This window comes from Paramormyrops kingsleyae, chromosome 5 (genome assembly GCF_048594095.1).
Source record: "Paramormyrops kingsleyae isolate MSU_618 chromosome 5, PKINGS_0.4, whole genome shotgun sequence".
Classification (NCBI taxonomy): domain Eukaryota; kingdom Metazoa; phylum Chordata; class Actinopteri; order Osteoglossiformes; family Mormyridae; genus Paramormyrops; species Paramormyrops kingsleyae.
This window is the reverse complement of record NC_132801.1, coordinates 28164230-28187498: the sequence shown is the minus strand read 5'-3', so window position 1 is coordinate 28187498 and position 23269 is coordinate 28164230. Positions and strand designations below refer to the sequence as shown.

Here is a 23269-nt window from a genome sequence, read left to right as displayed (position 1 = left end):
CACCCCACCCCCAAAAGGGGAGAGAGCAGATATACTCCGTTTTCTGCTGGCACTCCCTTGCAGATGCCAGCTTGCTGGTTGGGGATGTGGGGCAGCTGAAAGCCGTGGCATGCTGCGGTCACACTGCGCCCTCGCAGTGCCCCGTCACACTGCGTCCTCACAGTGCCCCGTCGCTCCGCGCACGCTCTAACAGGAAGTGGCGCGTCTGCCTGCGGGTGCCTCGGCCTGCTCTCTGCTCAGACCCTGTGCTTTCATCTCCGCACCATCCCTCGCTCTTGTCACGCTCTCCATACCGTGGGTCCCATTAGCGTCGATTCGCACCACGTCCCGCACTCTTCCTGTCGGGGGCCTGAGGTCTCCCGCACACCACATTTCCTGAGATTGCGTAAGATCCCACTCGATCTGTCTGTGGTGTGTTACATCACAGTGGGACCCCCTCACACCGGCAGCTAGTCCCAAGTGTTTGAGAAAGCGGACGGCCCCCGCTTGGCCCAAAGACAACGTGGCAGGCAGGTCCGACCATCAGGACCGCGTCCCTGAATATCTGAGCCTCCGCGCCGAGCCATCCTTGTCCTTTGGCTCGTTCCCTTCACTCGGCCGTAAGGGGAGGGGGGAGCGTGCGCAAAGACCGGCGACCTACACGACCGATATTTTTATCGGAGAGCTGTCGGTGATGCCGGCGGTAAGAGGAGACGTACAGCTGGGGCCAGCGAGCCGCCCTCAGATCTGCTGCAGCCCTTACAATCTCCCCTGAGGATGGTGTCAAACCTCCGCCATTAAGGTGTCTGAGAATAAGCGCTCTTGTGACACTGCTGTACGCCCTCTCCAGCACACAGACCCAGAGACATAGCAAAGCAAGCCCAGTGTTCACCCAGAGTCTCTTCCCCAGTCTGCCGGGCAATGCAGCTCTGCACACTGTATACGCCATGCATTCCAGAGAGAGGGTGTACGGACATGCCTGCGTAGCCACACACACGTACGCACCCCGACACCCTCATACATAAGCAAACACCCCGGCTCTGCAACTCGGCTGTCTGGTTTCCTCCACAGGAGTCTCATCTGAGCGACTAAACCTCTCCTTTCAGATGGACGCCAGCCTGTTTCTTTGAAAGAAAGACGTAACGTATAGCGTTTCTTCCCAAGGCTGCAACATTGCAATTTGAAGGGGAGGGGAATATCCAGATTTTCCTTCTATCCAAATATTTAGATATATTTCAGATATATTTCTATATGGGGGGCTCCCATAATCCTCTACACTTACCCTGCACACAGGAAGAGCTCTAGAAACTTGTTTATAGTGAAATGCTACCATATTCTAGCAGAACTCAACTTAGTATATCTATATTCTCGGCTAGGCCACTTTTTAAATTCAGTACCATGTGGCAAAGAAAAACCTTTTGTTCCAGAACCACAAGCAAGCACAAATTCAGGTTTCTCAGAGAATCTTTTTCTTTGACCGTAATATAACAATATTCTTATAAGGGTGTAAACATTGTCAGATGAATTTCTGGTTGAAGTGCACAGATATTGCATTATTCTAATTAAACCATGTGTCTCATTCTAGTCACAGAATACCTCTTATTTATAAAGCTACAGTCCAGCTGTATAATGTATAATGGCGTGTCTAACAGACGTCAGGAACGAGCTGAAGGGGCCTAGTCACTTACACCGCAGGCTGGAGACGGCACCCAGATCAGATCGGCTCGGCACACCGGGGGGAACAGAACACGGCTCGCACGGGGGGCTGACATTCTGTTGCTTAGCAACGGGCCTGAAACCTCACAGGTTAAAGGCAATTCAAAAGCGCGGACGTAAATTTCAGCCCGTATGTTTCTCACATCAACAGGATGTATTTGGAAAGGTCATGCAAGGTATTTTCAGTGACTTTGTTTTAGTGCAATATTGAGTCATTCTTTACCAGTATAACATAAGGAAAAATACATACGTCAGAGTATGTACATCAGAGAAAAAAAAAAGAGTGAAAGCATTCATTCCAGAGCATTACCACTACTAGCATTCTTCATTTAACATCTGTATACTAGAAAGCAGCAGAATATTTTGGTAGCCAGGGTGACTGTAACTATCACTGGATATAGACTCTGTTCATTTCCCCCAATCCAGGGTCACATTAGGTCTTTTCCAAGGAAAGGCAGATAGGGTCAGACAGGAAAGTCAGAGGTAATATTACAACTCTGGAGGGATGAGGGAAACAAAAGAAGGCCATCTTTAGAAGCAAGCTTCACCTTTGAGAGCCTCTGCAGAAGGTTGCCATAACAATTACATAAACTAGATCCTCATTAGCATGAAGAATTCTTGAATAACAGCTCTGTATGGTAAAACACTTATCTACTGGACAAAAAAAATCAACATTCAACCAATTCATGACATTTAGGCAAGTGGATTCCGATTCCTCTGTTCTCCTCAATGCAGACTCCTAAGAGAACGGTCTCCTTTCCAAGGCCAAAACCCTGCGCAGCATCAACGTCAGGCCTGCACAGTGTTGCGTTACACTACATGACCTTATTGGGTCAGGTTTACCGGCGTTTTCAGCATCGTCAAAAGCTACCGGCGGGATCTCGCCCGTCTGTGTTTGCGTAGCCAGTTCCCGGAGTCCACCAGACTTTTCCAACATTCCGGATGTCCGTGCGTCCCAACTGTCAGATGTCACTTTAAGTGAGGAAAGTTATGCACAGGTGCCATTGTACTCGGGGAGGGAAACACTTCATTCGTTTACAGTCATGAGAGGGTAGGCAGCTGCTGCGGACGAGAGAGCCTCTCCTCAGAGGCTACTGAGAGCCTTACCTTCCTGTCGTTTTTCATGTCAGCCGACTGAAGCAAGCCGTGGAATTCCCGCTCCTAACCCGGCGATGAAAGCCCCTCTTAATGCCATAATAACACCTTGATTAAAGCACACAGCTACCGTCTCCAGGTGATTTTAAATTGACGGGGGAATATTACTGGAGGGGTGCCCGTCCTCTATGGCTGTTTCTGTTTGGGGATGTTTGACCTGCCTGTTACCGGGGCAGAGACTCATTCTCTCCAGTGATAAAACAATAAGCTCTTATAGCAACACAGAACCGAGCTTTATGGGTGATATGAGCTGGGAGATTAAAGGACAACAACTCATATTTCTTCTTAAATAAAAATGGTGAAAAACAATAATGATAGCTAAAACGGCAGCTTATGTGTCTATAGACCGAATTCACGTATCGGCTATATAATAAAAGTTCAGATGGCACAGCATTTTAGCTTTATAGATACCTATAATTAACTAAACATTCACTCCCCAATTAAACAGAAATGCAGTTCACAGCTGCAGTATAGTGTGAAAAAACACATCCGGACAAATTTGGTGCAGAACCGAATACTTAATATAGTGTAAACACAGACTCCCTGCTCTGGATCTGTCAGAATCTTCAGCCAGGCTGGCTGACTCGCTCTTAACATTGATCGGCAGCAGACGACGTCCGGACGTAAGTGGACCGCTTGGATCGACATACGAGCCCGCCAAGTCCTCAAGAGAACACAGTGATGAGCGATAACTCAACTGCTCTCCCTCAGCCTAGAGAACAAGACTGTACCTGCATACAGTCAATTCCACTTCATTCCATGAAGAGCTGCCAAAAACTGAGATTTCTTGCCTAAAGTTCATCAGAAAATATGCTGAGAACTGGCACTCGTGAAGCTATATTCTGAGCAGAAGCTAGAATTGTTTTCATGGGCAATCTCACCACAAACTCTACAAACCTGTTTGAGATTACACGGAAATATCCCATTGCACCATACAAGCAGGCTTGTGGTTACAAGGACAACGCCCACACAGCCCTGGAAACCAGGGTCTGTGTTTGCGCTGATTTGAGATTTGTGGCGGATTTCCATTTCCTTGTGCTTGCGGTGACACGCATAGTAAAATGTATCGGCTGCCGACGAAAGTGCCACAGGCTCAAGCTTCAAGAATTTTGGAATGATCTTTTCTGGTTCACCCGATAAGCTACATGCTACAGGCTGGAAGCCAGCAACACTGCTCATGTGCCAGAATGTTTGGCAGTCTTTTTTGCATTTTGCTAACACCAGAAGCTCCAAAAATTTAATTGTCATCCAAAAAGAGCAACACTGTGTTTTATAGCTAGAAATAGTTGATTATATCATTTCATCTCCAGGTACATTGCAGTCAAGTTCAGAGATTCTCACTACCAGCCAGAAATGACAGATATCGGAGCAGGGGTCAATACTATGGCAAATTTTGATCAAAATGCAATTTTTACTACAGACATGGTGTTTAAAAACATGACCTGTGCATGGACAGGTTTACAATCCCCGCATCACAGGGCCACCACTCCATATAGGCCTAACATGACGTTTGAGAAGAGTAATGTGATAACAAATACTATGTATTAATCAGGGGCAAAAGGCACGTGAAAGGAACTAAACAGTTTCACTTCTTTAAAAGGGCTACAGGGATACAGTAAAGGCTAGGAATGGGCCGATCCACATTTTTTTCAGATCCTATCCGATTCCGATACACAACTGCCGATACCGATACAGATTCCGATACAAGAGCACTTTTTACATTTAATACTTTATTAGTTTTTTTAAGCTAGTAAATGCAGATGGAAAAAATGACAAAAATATTTAATTAGGCTACTACAAACATGCATAACGTACTGTTCCACCTCGTTTGTTTTAAGCATTTTTGAGGCATTTGCAGTTCAATAAGAATATCTTCAAAACAAGTATACACAAGCCGCGAATGCTTAAAATTTTAACACAATTTTTCTCCAATTGACGTCAGCTCAGTTACACTTTGTTGCGATGGCAGCCCCTCTTGTATAACAAGCTGCAGCGAGTTCGCAGGACAGTCCAGGTTAGCGACTCCCAAATCATCCATTGCTTTTTTTTTGTCTCGCAGTTGCGTGCGCTTTGTTAAGTGGGATTGTCCATTAAAGTTTTGAGGTGGGAATAGCGTTTATTTTACAAAGATTGCAAATCGCTGTGCTACTGGTTTCTGTTAAAAGCGTAAAATACTCCGAGATCGTCACGTCTTATCTTTATGCTCCTCGTACTGCGAAGAGTTTGTGCATGACGTCACAGCAGGCGGAAGTCACTGTACTCACACCCACTGAGTAGCAAAAAAGAATGAGGGGCAGCGTTAGCGTTCGATTTGAATGCCGCAAAAAAAAAAAAAAAACATGTAAAATGGGAAAGAGCTGTCGTGCGATTGATTGTACAAATAGATTTAACACGAAATAGGAGCTATCTTTTTAGAGATTGCCGAAAACTAAATAAATAAGTATAGGACGTGGATCGGTCACGCATGGCCGATACCGTCAAATAGGTCTGAATCGGCGCCGATACCGATCCGAATATTGGATCGGTGCATCTCTAGTAAAGGCATCTTAATCTGCCTTTATACTCGGAAACTCTCCACATCAGCACTGCATAGCTGGCGAAAGTTCACTGGATGTCATGCCTTTCCACATCACTGTCCCAACACCCAATCTCAGTATTCACAGCCATCCCACTATTCTCTACTAAGGTGCACTGATCTAGATGTCAGTGAAATGCTCACTGGAAACTGTACGTCACTTCAAAGCCGCCACCAAAGCCTGCTCGATCTGATAATTGACTAGGTCAGACTTCCAAGAAACACTCTGACAGTGACTGAAATACAAACAAGAGTTTATTTAACTTGGAATAGTGCAATCATAGCAGATATATGATGTCCATATGATATGATATATATGATATCAGAAATAAAATCCCACAGGGTGGTTAAGCGATGAACAGAAAGTGTCTGGGGTGCAGAAGATCACCAGCGTGTGAAGCGTCACACTGAGCTACATGGTTCCTGCTGCTTGGTTTGCTGATATCGGCCCACTTCCTTCCCACCCGGTATCCCTTCCTGCATTCAGTACACGGTTTGGCTGTGTAAAACACACCTCCCCCACTCCCCACCCCTGCATGCAGTCTGTCTCTGAAGGGAAGCTGGCTGGAGAACTTTCCCAGGGGTCTTCCAATTCAGCCTAACTCATGACAACAATTTCTTTATTAAAAATTAAAACCTTATGCATTTATCTATACACAATACACTTCAGAGGAAACTGTCTTTCTAAAAGGAAAAAAGCCTCGAGCAAAGGAAGGACATGATCCAGGTGTACCACATTCCAACAGGTCTGGATGCTGTTCAGTCAAATAGTTACTTCAATATTAGTTTAAATACTAGAACTCATGGCCATAGGTAGAAATTAGTGGGAGAACATTTTAAACTGGATCTGAGAAAGCACTTCTTTACAAGGCATGTAGTTAGAGTATGGAATAGTCTTCCTGTTAGTGTAGTACAAGCTAAAACCCTGGGTTCCTTTAAATCAGAGCTAGATAAGATTTTAACAACTCTGAGCTATTAGTTGAGTTCTCCCCAAACATGCTTGACAAGCCGAATGGCCTCCTCTCATTTGTAAGTTTCTTATGTTCTTAAAAAAAGGGGAAATGCCAAATTGCAAAGTGTCACATTAGTTATATAATGCTATAAAACAACAATGATAGTCAAAGTCCATCACTGGGATTTTATTATACATTTTGTAGCAACACATAACACTTTATAAAAATAAAGCATTATTCTGTATGTAAATTTCTCATTTGACCTCAAGACTCCCAAAAGAGAACAGCAAGCCAAAGAAGTCACACGCTCAAACTGAAGACAGCGTATTTGTTACACACGGAGAGTCCCTCTCTTGTGGTCACATCATTACGGCACAAAATAAAACCAAGATACATCAAATATTGATATGGCAAGAGACGGCATCTCAGCGGCTGTTCTTTCTGAATCACTCTCAGATCTTACATAAGTTCTTATGTAAGTTCAGAAAATCCTTTTCAATGCTTAAAAGCTGGGAATGATAGCAGATCAGATTTCCGGCCCTGATGAAGCGTATTCCTAAACGCCCCCAGAGGCTGCCCGAGCGCCTTGGACCCCCATACTATTCCAATACGCTTTACTCGTTTACTCCTTTAAAGCAGGAAGTCACATGACACAGCAACTGATCACAAATCCCGATTGCAGCTGGCACACAAACAAGTCAATGTTAGAAAACCTCAATACTTTGCACATAAACATAGTGAATATTGTGGTATAAAATTCACTGAAATACTATAGTATTCACTAAAAGTTGCAGTATTAAAATATCAGGGTTGCCAACTCTCACCCATCTGGCCTGACACTCACACTTTCAGACTCCCACATGCAAGAAACCTTACGGCAAATCTGTATTATTCCATTATAAATCTAAAATTAGCTACATCAAAAGCATTAGGGTAGGTTGCAAACCCTACAGCCTATTTACGAGGCAATGAAACTGTTACATACGTGTAAATGCACATGCAGAATTGTCTCAAATCTCACACCAGCCAGCTAACCAAAGCTGGCAATCCTGAAATCCTTACTAGCAGGGAGAAAGACGTGACCAAACCAAGCTGGTTGCGTCACCACCATGTGACTGGTGAAAAGCATGGAAATACTAGTGATATTAAATGCAACCAAAAGTGTAACACTGTATTCACACTCACAGATTATGCAAAAAGTGAAAATGAGAAAATTTCTCACTTATGAAAAAAAAACATGGCTTAGATAAGGTAAAAAGTACTACTAAAGACAGTGTTACTCATCCCAGCCAGATAAAATACAAAAAAATGCATTAGACAAATTTCCTCGGTAAAGTGAGCTTCATGCTTATGGTTCCCATCCTTAGAGGATGACCGGTACTTGTCAGCTCAAATGGCCGAAGACTATTAAGGGATGGTGTGCAGACCCCTTTATCATTCATCCAGGTAGACCCAAAACAAATACTAATGCAGCTACGTCAATAAAACAAATGACTCGCAGGTAGAACCTGTGACACGAGTACGAGGTGCCGGTTCCGTCTCCCTGTTCTATAGCTAGAACACGTGGGCCTGCTCTGCACAGGGTGAGACAAGTGGCAGATTCCTCTTAACACGATCGGGTCACCAACAGCTTCTCTCTGGAAATGAGTCAGCTTGTAGGAAGAACCACATTGGCCCGCCGAGCTTCAAAAATTGTGCACAGGCCACGAGGTGACTCCACACACAGGCAGCTGGGTCTCACTGATGATCTGATGAACAGAGCACCTTCATCTGACTCACCAGACAGGCACGGACATCGACAAAGTAATTTGTAGGCCTAACAGTTAGAGCAGACCTACAAAGCTATCAGTCAGTTTAAGTCATGGAGGTGTAAGCATGCCCCCCACGACATGAGGAGGGGCTCTCATTCATACCAGCACAGATCTGCACACCTTCTCCCACCTAAAAGCAGTCTACACATCTAGCTTAACAAAAGTGGCAATGTGCACATGGACCCTCCTGATTTGGATTGCAATTTAAAAATGCTGACATACACACAAACACAGATTTGTAATAATATCTTTGTGGGGAATCTCCATTCATTTTTATGGGGAAAACTCTAACCTCAACATGACAACCTTAACCCCTACCCAGCCCTAACCTTAACCATAAGTAACCAAACAAAATACGAGACTTCTGGCATTTTTACTTTTGTGAGTGAAAAATGATACCCACAATACCAGAAAAACATGTTTTTTTTACATTGTGGGGGACATTTGTCCCATACTATGTAATATAAACCTAATTCATACACACACATACACATAAACATTCACACACAAGAAGGAAAATTGTGCTTTTTTCTCTACAGAGTTTTGAAAAGATGGTTCGGAGAAGTTAGAAGTCTTCTGGGCCTCCATCTAACTTCCAAACTTTAATTACAAAGCAAATTAAGCACAGAAGGAGTCTATATTCACAGTTTTACTCAGAGCAGGATCAGTGATGAGCTCTTCCGCATATGTCTTGGAGTTTGGCACGGTCCGTCACGGGGGAGACTGGCGTGCCACAAATCATCTGCCGTTTGAGTAACACTTGAGGGACATCCTCCAAACTACGGCCAGCAATTTATAGGACATTAGGGTGACAAAGCCGATAGTACAGGTCCTGTGGTACCAGTTTAAAAATCAAGTTGGTCAAATTTTGGTCAGGTATCACACGAGCCAGAGTGCACCCTGCCACCAGATCAGAGGACAAACGCTGAAAGACAGTGGTGACGTGATGGCAAAAGGTCGCTTACATAATGCAGTTCGAGAAAAAGTTTAAATAACCAGTAAATCTTCCCTTGAAAGCCGACATGCCCCAGAATGGGTAGCCAGTTGACCATTGCCCCCAGAGGTTGTACCGGAGCTGGAGCCCAAACGTGCGCAAGGTCTGCAGTTCGCATTGAGAGGTGACTAAGGCTCTTAGCACAAGCAGCTGTCCCTGCGCTGTGCTGGTCACAAGGGCAAGCATGCAGTGCTGAGATCTGCGATGCAGTCTTTCCGTTTTCACACTCCCCGCGTGATAAGAGCACCATACACAACACAATGGAGGTTAACCCTTTACCTTCCACGGATTCCATTTTTCACGGAGGAATCAGGCTTTGTTTTGATGCACTAAGTAGAAAAAATGGGGAAATTTGAGAGAGGGAGTCAGATCCCCATCGGACCGCCAGCGAAGGTGCCTCAGATCCATGTCAGCCTCTGCCTCTGTCAATCGGGCATCCTGCCCCAGGTGCTCATCCAGGGGCACCGCTAGAGATCTGGGCACCATTACACCCCAACCCAGACCAATCCAATTATGTTACACATTTTTTCGGGCTGCCACTCAAGGGCCCTTAGAACCTAACTTTCCCCTTGTCCAGAGCCCCTGTGCGCATCCTTTCATCAAACTCACAGACTAAGGGCCAATGATCCCTTTCTCGCCTTTCCCTGATCATTTTCCAGGCTGTTTTCCAGTCCTTTTCCACATCTCTTCCCTCTCACCAGGCTACAAGTGCACAACTCAACAGTTCCTGCACGACAAGCCATTAAAGGAGCCTCTCTAGCCCTCTGGGAGACATGTCATACCGGACACCTTTATTGAGGCGGAACGCCGAGGATATCCCCTCGCTGCCCCCCGGTGAAGTCGGCCGCCAGAGCCGTCCAATCATGTGAGAGGCGAGTGAAACACCGAAGCGCCGGGGAGCGCGGAGGACGTGTGAGATGAAAGCAGATATGGACAGACCAGCGCGACAGTGCCCGTCTGACGGATACTCTACGTTACCATGGTTATCGGCGGGGGAAACTATTAACTCCGTTTACTGCTGAAGCGTGGACGCCCCCCACAGAAGGCTGTCGCGGGTACAGTGTGTGGGTGCCGTGTTAGGAGGGCCGGCTGTCCGTCACTGCCTTCTATCTGAGGCTGCAGATGCTGAGGACAGGAAGGATGCATGCACATCTGGCAGCTGATGGTGTGGGGCGAGGAAGAAACTGCTCGCGGGCTACTGAGCGGCTGGACAGGCCTCTGTGTCGCATAACCAGTGGTGCCCTTCTCGGCCTTCGGGAAACTCCAGCCCGCTGCGAGACGCCAGACACAATCCGATACCACAGAGCCATAACGAATACCGCTCCTCCCAATGGCCTCGCCTTCCTGCATGTCACGGCCAGAGGCATAGAGTCAGGTCTCTAAGATCATGCCTGGGCATGACATTTCGGACTATCCCTTTGGCCACAAAACCCAGGAATGCTGGTGTCAAATTTCACACACTCCCGCTTGTTCAACACTGAAGGATCATGACATTCCTTCAAGAGTTCTCATTTTTAAAAGTCTGAAAGTTATATTCTCAAATTTACATAGATTAACTAGACGTGCCACTATGCAGCTATACATTGCTCAAAATTCAATATCAATTATGCATTTTTCCTATAAAAACATGCATACTGCAGCTCTTAATTAAACGCACAGATATGCATTGACATGAAATACCACTAAATCTACAAAAGAGAGAAGAAAAAAACAGAAATCTAGTTTTTGTTACCAATCATAGGCTGATCTGTAAGTAATCAGATTTTGCCCTAAATTAGACATTATGTTAATCTCACTAAACATGATGTGATCATATTCTTTTTTTCCCACTTTTACAGTTTTATTGGCTAAGCAAATGCCCACACTTCCACAAATGATTGATTCATATCTATAATGCCAATTCCTTTGGGAAAAATACCACAATCTATATGCTTACAAATTCAAGCAGCATGCACATGCACAAATACAATACGAATGCAAATAAATCCACTCGTCCAGATGCACTATTGCCTTTTTTGCACTATTGAATTTTTTTTTCTTCTTAAATGAAAATGTCACTTTTTAAGCAAGAACATCAAAGTTTGTCAGATGGAGGCTATGGCACACATGCTTGTTGGGCTCATTTTGTTTATGCAGGAGAGCCTTTGTTTATTTAGCAGAAGCTTTTAGCTTAGACGATGGACAAGAGAGGGCTGGGGTCCTAACGTGGGGTCAGCCAGCATTCTGCACCCATGGGGCCATCTTTGGGATTAGGGGCCTTGCACAAGGGCCCGACGGAAATATGCTTCTGCAAATATAAAACATGGTCAAGCGCCATTTCTTTTGAATGAGATTACAGATGTATCATTCATTATTTTGAACAACAGAATCTCTATGATAATATCAGGTTTTACATATTTTCATTAAAGGGACCTTTTCATTCAAACCTAAAATGTTTGATTAGCTGTGGAAAGCTTGAAAAAGGTGCATAAGAGCTGCTCTGCCTTGGACAGGAGTGAAAAGGAGAGATTAGTGGGTTCCCGGTATGAAGTGTGAGGGAACCATTGAGGTCTCCAGGCAAACCGCGGCGTGCGACATTCCACCAAATCAGAAATGCACACGTCGCGCTACAATCACAATTCCTACGAGTGCTTTTATCAGGAACAGCACAATCAAGGAGAGACGGGACGAAAGACTCCACTAAAAAGGAGTAACGCCGATTTCCCACTTGCTGAAACAGAAAATCACTTGATGAGTGCAATTTGATTGCATAAGCAGTGACAGGATTTCAACCGGAGGCCATTTTCATCAGCAGAAGTCATTGGAAGATATGGTGAAAAACCATTAAGAGGCAGCTGCAATGATGTTCAGCACTGCCCTGGAGACGTGTCATTAGCAGTCATGTGCTAACAGGCTAGGTCTATGTAAATACTGTGTGAAGCCCACAGAACACTGAGACAGTCCAACTGACTACAGGACATTGTTGTGCTCCCAAGTAGGAAAATGTTTTACTACCTATGCAGATTTACACTGAACTGCCCAGTAATGAATCAAAAAAAAGGATCAGATAGGGGATGAAATATAAGCAAATGAAAGGAAACACTACAATGTTGTGGGCAGAGCTTACAGAAGGCTTCTCTCAAAGATTCAAGTAAGTGTACTGCAGGTGGCATCAACTTCAAAGCTCATTCATGTCCTTAGGGTCGTGTTAAGCAATGTTAAGTTTCTGTAATAGGCGTAAGGAGGTTAAAGGAGAGACCGCCAAAGGCCGAGAGCATAAGTGCAGGGTGACACAGAACGACACCTGGAAGCGGTGGATGCAGGAACTGTGTAATCACATTATTACATACTAATGTAATATTGAGGGTTGTGTTCCGGGGTCATGAGAGGATCTTCATGTCTAATATCAGCAGCACACCAAAGAAGAAGTCTTCAGGGTGGAGCTTTAGCGTAAGCGCACTGTGGGTTCAGCCCACACTGTATGAGGAAGCATTTATTTATATTAAGCCAAAAATAAAAGAACTAATGGCATAATAAAGGGAATAAAATAGCACTGGCAGAACCAAATACCACAAAAATAAGCAGGTCCCTGCCTTTAGGGCAAATCAAACACCACTGCACAAAAGCTCTGGTGTCAAATATACAGAAAAGCTGCCAAAAAAATAAAACAAACATTCTAAAGGGTCAAATTCTGGGACAAAACTGGCACAAATTAACCGTTCAAATTACACTTCCGGTCATAAATGGAGACTGGCCTGCTTATGCCTGATTTTACCTGCGCATTGAGCAAACCAGCCAGAAGACTGACATATATGCGCAGCTGACAGACACTGGATTACAAAGAATAAGCAAATACTGCATGCATAAAGCCAGTCCTTAAAAAGCTGCTTTGCATATTAGAACTGCAATGGAGTCGTTAAATTAATCCAGATCACAAACTGACACAAATTTCTTAAATGATGGATGAGTGTAGATGGAGGATCATTTCCTGCACAAAAGCTTGTGAATCACGCACGATGTCATTTCAGCTGTTCTCGCCAATTCACATGTATGCACTGTAAACTTAACATTCTATGCAGCTTCTTTAGCAAGAGAGATTTAAAAATAAGGCAGAAATCGTGGATCGCAGAAGTGAAAGTGAGACCCCAGCAAACTATTAAGTCTATTAAATGTTGCATGATGCAGTTAAGTCAGTTTGAACCACCAGGGGGTAAAGCACTTTATCTTCCCAGAGTCTTCTGGAACATACGGGTCTCCCTTTGCACTTTTGTGCTATATCGGCCTCTTAATACAGCGACGGGGATAAAACTTCCCCTACACAAGCCCCGCATCTCGCTGTCGACTTCGGCTATTGAGTAAAAACAGGAAAAGGGTGGGTTTCTCGCTGCCACTGCTCAGTGGTGCCTCACATCGCGGCGGGTCGCGCTACAGTTGCAGCTTGACTGGGACGGCGCTCGCTGAGCTGCGCGTAAAAGCGGCACAGAGAGCAGCCATTCTACCCCGCCGACACACTGCAGCACCGCACGTGCTGAAGGCCCCCGCCAGAAGGACAGTAAGGGTTAACGCGCTTAAACCATGACAACTGAAACTTGCTGTGGCACAATTAATCCCCCGTTTATACATGATGAGTGGGTTACACTTAAATTACTGGGCATGTTTATGCAGCCATAGGTTTTCATACTACCGGTTTAGCATATTAGAAACTTTGCATTTAGACAGAAAATACTTCCCTGATTTTTCTGCAATATTATAGTAAAGCATTTCAGAGTGGTCAACACTGTTGATCCGTAACACATTCAAGGTGGAAAGGGGTTATCTAACACAGAAGCAGTATTAGATTCTGATGCTCAGTTTCACGTATTAATTAGAAATGAGACTTTTCTCATAACGTGCACATGCACTTATGATTTGACGAAAAAAAAAGAAATGAAAGGAGGAACTGAAAAATGTTGACAGATTCCGTCGTAGTCCAACCGCATTCACACTGTCGATTTCCGTATTTAGTGAGCGTAGTTTAATGCCTTAGATATTAATACGGTGATATCCGTTTTAAATTGGCTGCCTATCCCGTTTAATTAATAATGAGGCGTTTAAAATGTGTACTTTATAATTTTGCTGCCGAGGTATGGCACAAGGTCAATGTGTGTGGCCATAAAGATACTTAAGCGATCGTATGGACTTCAATGTTACTTGCTTTACTGTACAGACCCGTTATGCTATTGAAATCATGAACCGGCGTCCTTCCCACAAAGGCGCCTTGAGAAACCGCAGCCACGGCTATAAATATAGTGCCGTGCGGTTCCGGCTAAATTAACCTGCAAACAGGCATCATGTCCGCAGCTTATAAAGACCTCGGCAGTGGCAATGCGACAGCTGACACCCCCCAAAAAGCGACGGACAGGCTGCGCATCGGATGGATGGGGGGGGCATGAAAACCCAGAGATCCGGTCATTTAAAGGAAGCGGCTGAAAGGACGAGGGAGGAATGTCAGATGAACCCCATACATTTACCCATCTAAAGACAATTTGTGAAAACGATTGCTTTTAAGTGGCGACCATTTTGAAGATTAATTGTTAAGTAATGCTGCATTGAAAAGGCGTACTTTCCCTTACCTTGACACTGGAATCCTTGTTTTCCGAATCCCCTAAAATAACAAACAAAAACAGATTCAATCTATCCTGATAATTGCACTGACATCACATGTAATACTGATGTGTATTTACATTTCAATAAAATCTGAAAAGCAGATGTTCAACCCACTGCATTAATTTGCTTGGCTTCAATGTACCAAAATCAACACAAGCGCAGATTAATTGCACAAGATGGTTATGTAGCCTAGTCGTTATACATTAGCGAAATTAACAGACAGATGCTTATTGCTACATACCAACAGGTTAAGTGACTTAATGTGCAATTTTTCATTTTGCAAAGACATTTTCAGTCATGGTCTCTATCCACAGATTACAGTCCACAAAATAACGTATTTGAAACTCAGCGTTGCTTGTGTCTAATATAGACAATTATTTTGATTAAAAAAATATAATACATTTATCTTGACAATTGTTTTACAGAGCAGCAAGTGTGTCACCTGTGATCTGCATTACAGTATGGGAAATAGGAGCGTCGCCTTCCCCTAAGGCAAGAGCACAGAGCCAGGACGGCGCCTCACCAGATAAAGTCCGTGCAGTGGCTGCAGAAGGTCGGCTGCTTGAAGAAACGGGCGATAAACTTGTGATTTTTTACTTCATGGACGTTTTTCTGCCTCAGCGCGCCTTGCCTGGCAAAACCTCTCATATTCTCAGCACCGTCGCCTTCAATGCCCGGTTGCATAGAGTCAGCCATTTTGAACACGGAAGTGTTATAAGCAGAAGTTTTGCTTTTTTGTATGTGTATTGAGTTTTGCGCGTCTGTCCGTGGAGGTGCACCGTGGCCGCAGCGCTTCCCCACCGCCGACGCTCCTGCAAATGGTCAGTGCGGTCGGGACGGTTCCATCCCTCTGTCATGTGTTCTGCAACCCCGCCTCCCAACCCCCCCTCCCCATTCATCCCTCCATAATTACAGCCCTATAGGCTAAATGTATGAAGAAGGACTCGAATCGTTTACTACGTGAGTGTTTCCTTTTCTCCAAAATCCATACAATATGCAGACGACTCGTTGGTCTGGAAAGTTGCGACCTTTAACGCAAGCGAAATGAAAAATGGCCGCAATGCCTCGGATATCGCATATGCTTTTTGAAAAAAAAAACAAAAACATAACGGCGCTGATATATAGGAAGCGACCCTCATTAATGTCTATCGGTGGTTTTGGGTTTATCAATGACACAGGAGTGTTCACAGGTAGGCTGCTACTTGAGACATAAGGACAAAAATTAATCCCATCCGGATTAATTCAGTGGTGCAGTATGTACTGTATGGCCAGATCAGATAAACTTTCAGTGTCAGGACTTGAATTGCGACATGCAGTTGCCACAGCAAATTATAATAGGTCCATAGGCACAGCACTAGCAGTGTGGTGTCAAGAACTTGGACATGGGACCTGAAGGAAGCCTCTACTGTAGTTATTTTATATCACAAGATATTATTAAATTAGTTGAAAAAATCAAAATGCTCCAGATTTTATGGTGATTTTTTTTGCAGCCAGCTCAGTGGTTCTCAAAATGTCTGTGCTTTGCCCACCTTCAAAAGCAGAACATTCCCATAAGAACCCATAAACTCCAGCTGCCGGTGATATGTTTTATGGGGGAGGATGTGTCGGTGGTGAAATAAAATTGTGTTTCCCGCTTAACCACTCCAGCATTGGCCAGCACTGTTCCCACACATTTCCAGGGATAAGGGCTTGGATTCTGCCTTCGCTCTGGGTGTTTGCAGTTCACATGTCCTCCCCATGTTGTGTGGTTTCCTCCAGAGACATGACGATACGCCTTTTGACTTACAGGAAATGTAATGAATGAGATCATCAGGTACATAGGTTCATTGATTTTGTTGTGCTTTCATAATAATGCTGCTGAAATGTAGTGCTGTGTAATGTGATATTTACATTAAAACCCACACAAGTGCCTATATAACTAATGTGTTACAGTACATTCAGAAATAGGCAAAATCTGTTGCAAAGGTTTCATCACCTTTACGGGAAGTGTTACCATGAATCATGGTTTTGTCTGCTCAATACAGATGGAGGGTGTGTAACCTGGGTGATCCAGAGTATAGGTCATTGTGCTTATTGGACAATACGTTTCAGCTAGGATTTCAGATGTGAACTAAGCATTAATTAAAATGAATCCCAAAACTTATAGAACACTGAGAGAACGGGCTGGGGCGCCACATTTACAGTCACTGAGAGAATGGGTTGGGGCCCCATGCTTACAGACACTGAGAGACCGGGCTGTGGTGCCACACTTACGCACACAGAGCAAACGGGCTGGGGCACCACGCTTATGGACACTAAATGAATGGGCTGGGGCGCCACGCTTACAGACACTGAGAGAACGGGCTGGGGCGCCACGCTTACGTACACTGAGAGACTGGTCATGTCGTGGATCCAGCAGTGACATGGTTTTAGTTACATGTATGAGGAGACAGCTGATGTATCACAAGCACTCTTAGTTCCTTTAATCTTATGAGGGCTTTTCTAGTTGAGTGTTACGGATCTGTACAGGGAAGCAGCACAAACACCGTGAACTCAGGGAAAATAGGGTTTATTCAGGGAAACCAGCAAACACAGCACAGACCGCGAAACAAACGTCAACTAAAGCCAATGACCGGACAGGGATAAGACAGACACCGAAGCACTAAATACACAGAATCAATTAACAACAACTAGAAACAGCTGAGAAACACTGGGATTCCACATGAGGTAACAAGGGGGCGTGGCACAGGAGGATCGGACAAGCAGATCATGACATTTTAGCTGTTTCACTAGGTAATAAAAGTTATAAACATTACTGCAGCTTCCTCTTTATGAGCTTGCTGGCTGGGAAGAATCAGAACTACAATTCCACCATTTCCAGCAAGTATTTGTTTTAAAATGAATTAATTAAATATATTTTACTACAGTCTAATTTACTTGCCAGTTACTCACATAATCACATAGGACTTGTAACTTGTTACGGTCATTTAAAGTAATGGGGATGAAACACTGGGGAAAAGTAATTTCAGCTTAGTATATTTCAGCCACTGGTACTGGATTCAGGAAACTGACGAAGACGACCATGTCAGCACAGGAGATCTTTCCGGGATGGGGGTACACCATCTTGACACTGCTGCAGCCATGCTGGCTGGGTCCAGTAGATGATCAATGAGGCTGTGGGCAGGAGGCAGTAAGAAGAGTAGAACCATGGTATTTGTTAACAGGTAAACACAGTACCATTAACCAGGCAAGATAAGGAACGGCCATGGTGAAGGGACAATATTAGCATCATAAAAATGATGAGAGACAGAGAATGTACATGAGGAAGATCTGGATCAACATCTAACCCAGGGGCAAAAACTACATGCAAAATTAGGATTATGGTTCACAGACAAACCAGTGGTCAGGACTCTCAGTAAGACTCTCTTTAACTGTCGCAGAGGTTTCTGCATTAAGAGTGTGCCTGAAACAAGCAAATTCCCTATACAAGATATCCAGCATCTTGTGTACACAGTATGGAGGAAGTGGGTCCCTGAGCTATATTTTGCTTAGTCTATATATAACAGTGCTATTTTATATTCTATGCTAAATTCAATGGGCAGCCTGCATAACATAGCATAGCAAGGTAACACAACTCTCCAAAATGTTATTAAACGCAGAAGGTTTGTTAGATCCACATCAATTTTATAGAATAGCGACTTGATTAATAGACACTTGAGATCATAGTAGAAGAATTTTTCCATCTTCTAACCACTAATCCAGACCATAATAGTCTTCTCCACCAATCGAGTACTACTTTTACACTTATTACAATAAAAGCTGTAACTTTTACACTAAACCACTGCTCACACGAAGCAGAGCCCTCGGACTTTCAGGGCAATTGCACAGCACCCCAGACACAGCAGCCCGGCATTTGCCATTTGGTCTCATACTTGCTGCCTGATGACTCTCCGTCTGTGACACTAGAGGGCGACAGAGGGTCGTGTTTGAGGTTGTGTGGAAACCAGGAGTTGCAGAAGGTGGTCTTGACGATCATGTGATCACATTCCACATACATGAGGCCTGTCATCAAGTGCATTGCTCAACAATAATTTTAAAAGACTAAATCCCTAAAGTAGTAAAACATCTATACAACTATACACCAAAATACCCTGACAAAATGTTCTAATAAAATTCATGTCAGAACTTTTGGCTGATATCTATTTTCTGGATATAAACTTCATTGTGTAGCTTGTCTCTATGAACAAAAGCAGTTGCACTGAAAGTGCGAGGGCTCTGCTTCTTGCGAGCAGTGGTTTAGTGTACGTGTTGTGTAGACGTGAGATAACCTGTTTTGCTTTTTTAATTGCCAGTCGTTACCTTTTTGCATAGTCTTACCAAAACTTCGATCTCTGACTTTCATCAAAGATAATTGCTCTTCTCCTCTGTCCTCTGTAATGCTCTGTCTGGGTCACTCCATCTGTTTGTTTCTTTTGCAATTCAGAATATTGGTGCAAGTGCGGTGTGTGTGTGTGTGTTTATATTACAGCTATTATTGCAATAAATGTAAAAGTAGTACTATATTGGAGTCACTACTATATAAAATTGATGTGGATCTATGCTATGCAGGCTGCCCATTGAATTTAGCATGGAAAATAAAATAGTACTGTTATATATAGACTAAGCAAAATATAGCTCAGGGACCCACTTCCTCCATGCTGTGTACACAAGATGCTGGATATCTTGTATAGGGAATTTGCTTGATTCAGGCACACTCTTAATGCAGAAACCTCTGCGACAGTTAAAGAGACTTACTGAGAGTCCTGACCACTGGTTTGTCTGCGAACCATAATCCTAATTTTGCCTGTAGTTTTTGCCCTGCCTGGCAGGGGGCAGTAAGAAGTTTTATACACTTTTTGACAGTTTTATACACTTTTTACACCAGCCGGTCCAGGGACTACAGGTGTGAATTAGCAATAGTGCTATAACCTGGTACAAAGCATCTCTCCTTTTTCCTTTTGAGGTTAATGTATTTTGTACATTGTCCCTGTTCAACTAAACTGCCCAAAGCCTCATGGATCATCTACTGGACCCAGCCAGCATGGCTGCAGCAGTGTCAAGATGGTGTACCCCCATCCCGGAAAGATCTCCTGTGCTGACATGGTCGTCTTCGTCAGTTTCCTGAATCCAGTACCAGTGGCTGAAATATACTAAGAAGCTGAAATTACTTTTCCCAAGTGTTTCATCCCCATTACTTTAAATGACCGTAACAAGTTACAAGTCCTATGTGATTATGTGAGTAACTGGCAAGTAAATTAGACTGTAGTAAAATATATTTAATTAATTCATTTTAAAACAAATACTTGCTGGAAATGGTGGAATTGTAGTTCTGATTCTTCCCAGCCAGCAAGCTCATAAAGAGGAAGCTGCAGTAATATTTTTAACTTTTATTACCTAGTGAAACAGCTAAAATGTCATGATCTGTGTCACGATCGGTGGTGCAGACGAGCAGGCAAGCAGACGAGCTGACCAAGGAAGCAGGGTTAACGTGGCTTTATTGCACGCAGACAGGACCGGGGAAAACACGACAGCAACGTCAATGACAGAACTGGGGACTACTGACTCAGACACGGACTAAATACAAGAGACAAGCTAGACGTAACAGGACACAGGCGATCACAATTAGGGCTGAACACGAGGTAACGAGGTGGGCGTGGCACACATCAGGAGCGGACGGAGCGGATCATGACAGAACCCCCCCCCAAAGGCGTGCACACCGGGCGCGCCCGAGAGGAGGCGACGGACGGGACGAGACCGGGGAACAGGACCTGGAAGACAAAAGCAAAAACATCAACGAGACACTGAGGGACGAGGAGCAAAAACCGGAGGGACAAAGGGACCAGGAGGAAACGGAGGAGACACAGAGGGACGAGGAGCAGAAACAGATGGGACGGAGGGAAAGGGAGGAGGAGCCAGGGGAGCCCGAAGGAACCCAGGCGGGCGATGGGCAGCGGCCGGAGGGGCCGCAGGCGAGAGGGAGGAGGGAGCCGGAGGGGACCACCCAGGGGCCAAGGGAACGGGACGAGGGAGTGACGGAGGGGACACGGAGGGAGCAGGAGGGAACACCAGTGCAGGCAGGCAGGAGGGGGAAGCCGCGGCAGGCGGAGGCGCAGCCGGAGCCGGCGAAGGCGCCGTCCGACGCCAAGCCGGAGCAGGGGGGCCCGGAGGCGGCCGACACGGAGGCGGGACCGAGGACCGGCACCGAGGAACCAGGGGGGGACCCGGAGGCGACCGCCGACCCCGAGCCGGAGGACCCGCAGGCAGCCATCGAGCCACAGCCAGGGGCCGAACGGGCGAGCCAGGGGGCAGGGCGGGCGGGACCCGGGCCCGACGCCTGTGTCCCCGTCCCTTATGGGACACCGACAGGCGGGGTCCTGGAGGGCGTCGGTTTTGCCGGGGTAAGGGTGAGGGAGTCAAGGCCTCTAAAGAGGCAACAGGCGGGGCAGTCAGAGCCGCGGGCGTGGCTGCAGGCGGGGCAGTCAGAGCCGCGGGCGTGGCCGCAGGCGGGGCAGTCAGAGCCGCGGGCGTGGCCGCAGGCGGGGCAGTCAGAGCCGCGGGCGTGGCCGCAGGCGGGGCAGTCAGAGCCGCGGGCGTGGCCGCAGGCGGAACGGCGGCCTCAGGCGGGGCCGCGGGCAGGACAGGAACGGCGGCCTCAGGCGGGGCCGCGGGCAGGACAGGAACGGCGGCCTCAGGCGGGGCCGCGGGCAGGACAGGAACGGCGGCCGGCTGGACAGGCGAGCAGGGCTGGGCCGGCTGGACAGGCGAGACGAGCAGGTCAGGCGAGACGGGCTTGGGCGTACGGCCAGCAGGAGGTGCCGCAGGTAGAGCAGGCACCTCAAGCGTGCGGCCCGCAGGGGGCGCCTCAGCGAGCGCCGCCAGCACGCGGGCAGCAGGGGGCGCCGCCGTCACGCGGCCAGCAGGGGGTGCCACGGGCAAAGCGGCGTCCTCCTCCAGCGGTGCGGCTGCAGGTGAGCAGGGCTGGCCAGGCAGGACAGGCGAGACGGGCAGGTCAGGTGGGAGCGCCTCGGCAGGCGTGCGGCCAGCAGGGGGCGCCTCGGCAGGCGTGCGGCCAGCGGCCGGCACGGGAGTCACTGGGAGCACGGGGGGCAGGAGAGTCACGGGGAGCGTGGGAGTCACGGGGAGCTGAGCAGGGGCCGTGGGCGCCGTAGCAGCAGGGGCCGTGGGCGCCGTAGCAGCAGGGGCCGTGGGCGCCGTAGCAGCAGGGGCCGTGGGCGCCGTAGCAGCAGCAGCAGGGGCCGTGGGCGCCGTAGCAGCAGCAGCAGGGGCCGTGGGCGCCGTAGCAGCAGCAGCAGGGACCTGAGCTGGGAGCTCAGGCACTGGAGGCGTCACGGGGAGCTCTGCAGGCAGCACGGGGGGTGCTGCAGCCTCTGGAACCATGGGGGGCGCAGGAGCAGGGGCCTCGGGCGCGCGACCAGCAGGGGGCTCCTCGGCTGGCACCTCGGGCATGCGGCCAGCAGGGGGCGCCACGGGGGCAGGAGACGACACAAGCGCCTCTGGGGGCGCCGCATGGGCAGGAGACTGAGCTGGGAGCTCAGGCACTGGAGTCAAGGGGAGCACAGGAACCTCGGGGGGCGCTGCAGCCGGCACAGGAACCTCGGGGGGCGCTGCAGCCGGCACAGGAACCTCGGGGGGCGCTGCAGCCGGCACAGGAACCTCGGGGGGCGCTGCAGCCTCAGGAACCGCGGGGGGCGCTGCCCGGGTCGGACACTTGGGAACCCGCGGAATGGAGTCCCAAACGGCCCTGGCCCCTTTAAGGACCAGGCGCGACCCGGAAAAGGGGCCAGCTGCGGACGTGGACAACGAAGCGGCGGGCGGAAAGGCAGGGCAGACGGTGGCAGTCGCAAACACTGCAGGGTTCAGAACAGGAAGGGGGTCCTCCCGATACCCAGCCAAGGCAGCAACGGAGACAGAAGCAGCCCCCAGACGTACCTCCTGCGCCTCTTCCTGTCCGCGTTTCTTCCGCCTCTTCTTCCGTCGTCCTCCTGCCGCAGGCAGCGGCGATTGGGGTGCCTCTGGCAGCTCAGAGAGGGAGCCAAAAGGCAGTCCGCTGGCGAGGGCTACCTTCCGCATGTTGGCTTCAGCCACCCCACGTCTTAGCCGCCTCAAATCTTCGCGCACCTCCATTGCGAGGTGCGCGTCTCCAGGCAGGGACGTCTCCTCTAACGCGTCCCTGCTCCGGCTGGCCATAGCCAGAAGCAGGGGATCCTCCCGGACTTCGGGCTGGTGAAGCCAATAAACAACCTCGTCCACGAGGGCGAGGTATTCCGCCTCGTTCAGCTCCGGCGTCTTGTTCGTGAGTTCTGTCATTCTGTCACGATCGGTGGTGCAGACGAGCAGGCAAGCAGACGAGCTGACCAAGGAAGCAGGGTTAACGTGGCTTTATTGCACGCAGACAGGACCGGGGAAAACACGACAGCAACGT

The 23269-nt window shown here is 47.3% G+C and overlaps 1 protein-coding gene across 2 annotated transcripts in view; it reads right to left on the bottom strand.

Annotated features, from left to right (window-relative positions):
* The window catches only part of LOC111845521 (protein kinase C beta type), a 96067-nt gene extending 80563 nt beyond the window's left edge, over positions 1-15504 (bottom strand). For both annotated transcript variants that reach the window (XM_023814998.2, XM_023814997.2), the window contains exons 1-2: positions 15332-15504; positions 14775-14806 (exon numbers count right to left, since the gene is read on the bottom strand). In XM_023814998.2, coding sequence (XP_023670766.1) covers positions 14775-14806; positions 15332-15504 — 205 coding nt within the window. The remainder of the gene's footprint in view (positions 1-14774; positions 14807-15331) is intronic.
* Positions 15505-23269: the final 7765 nt, after the last annotated feature.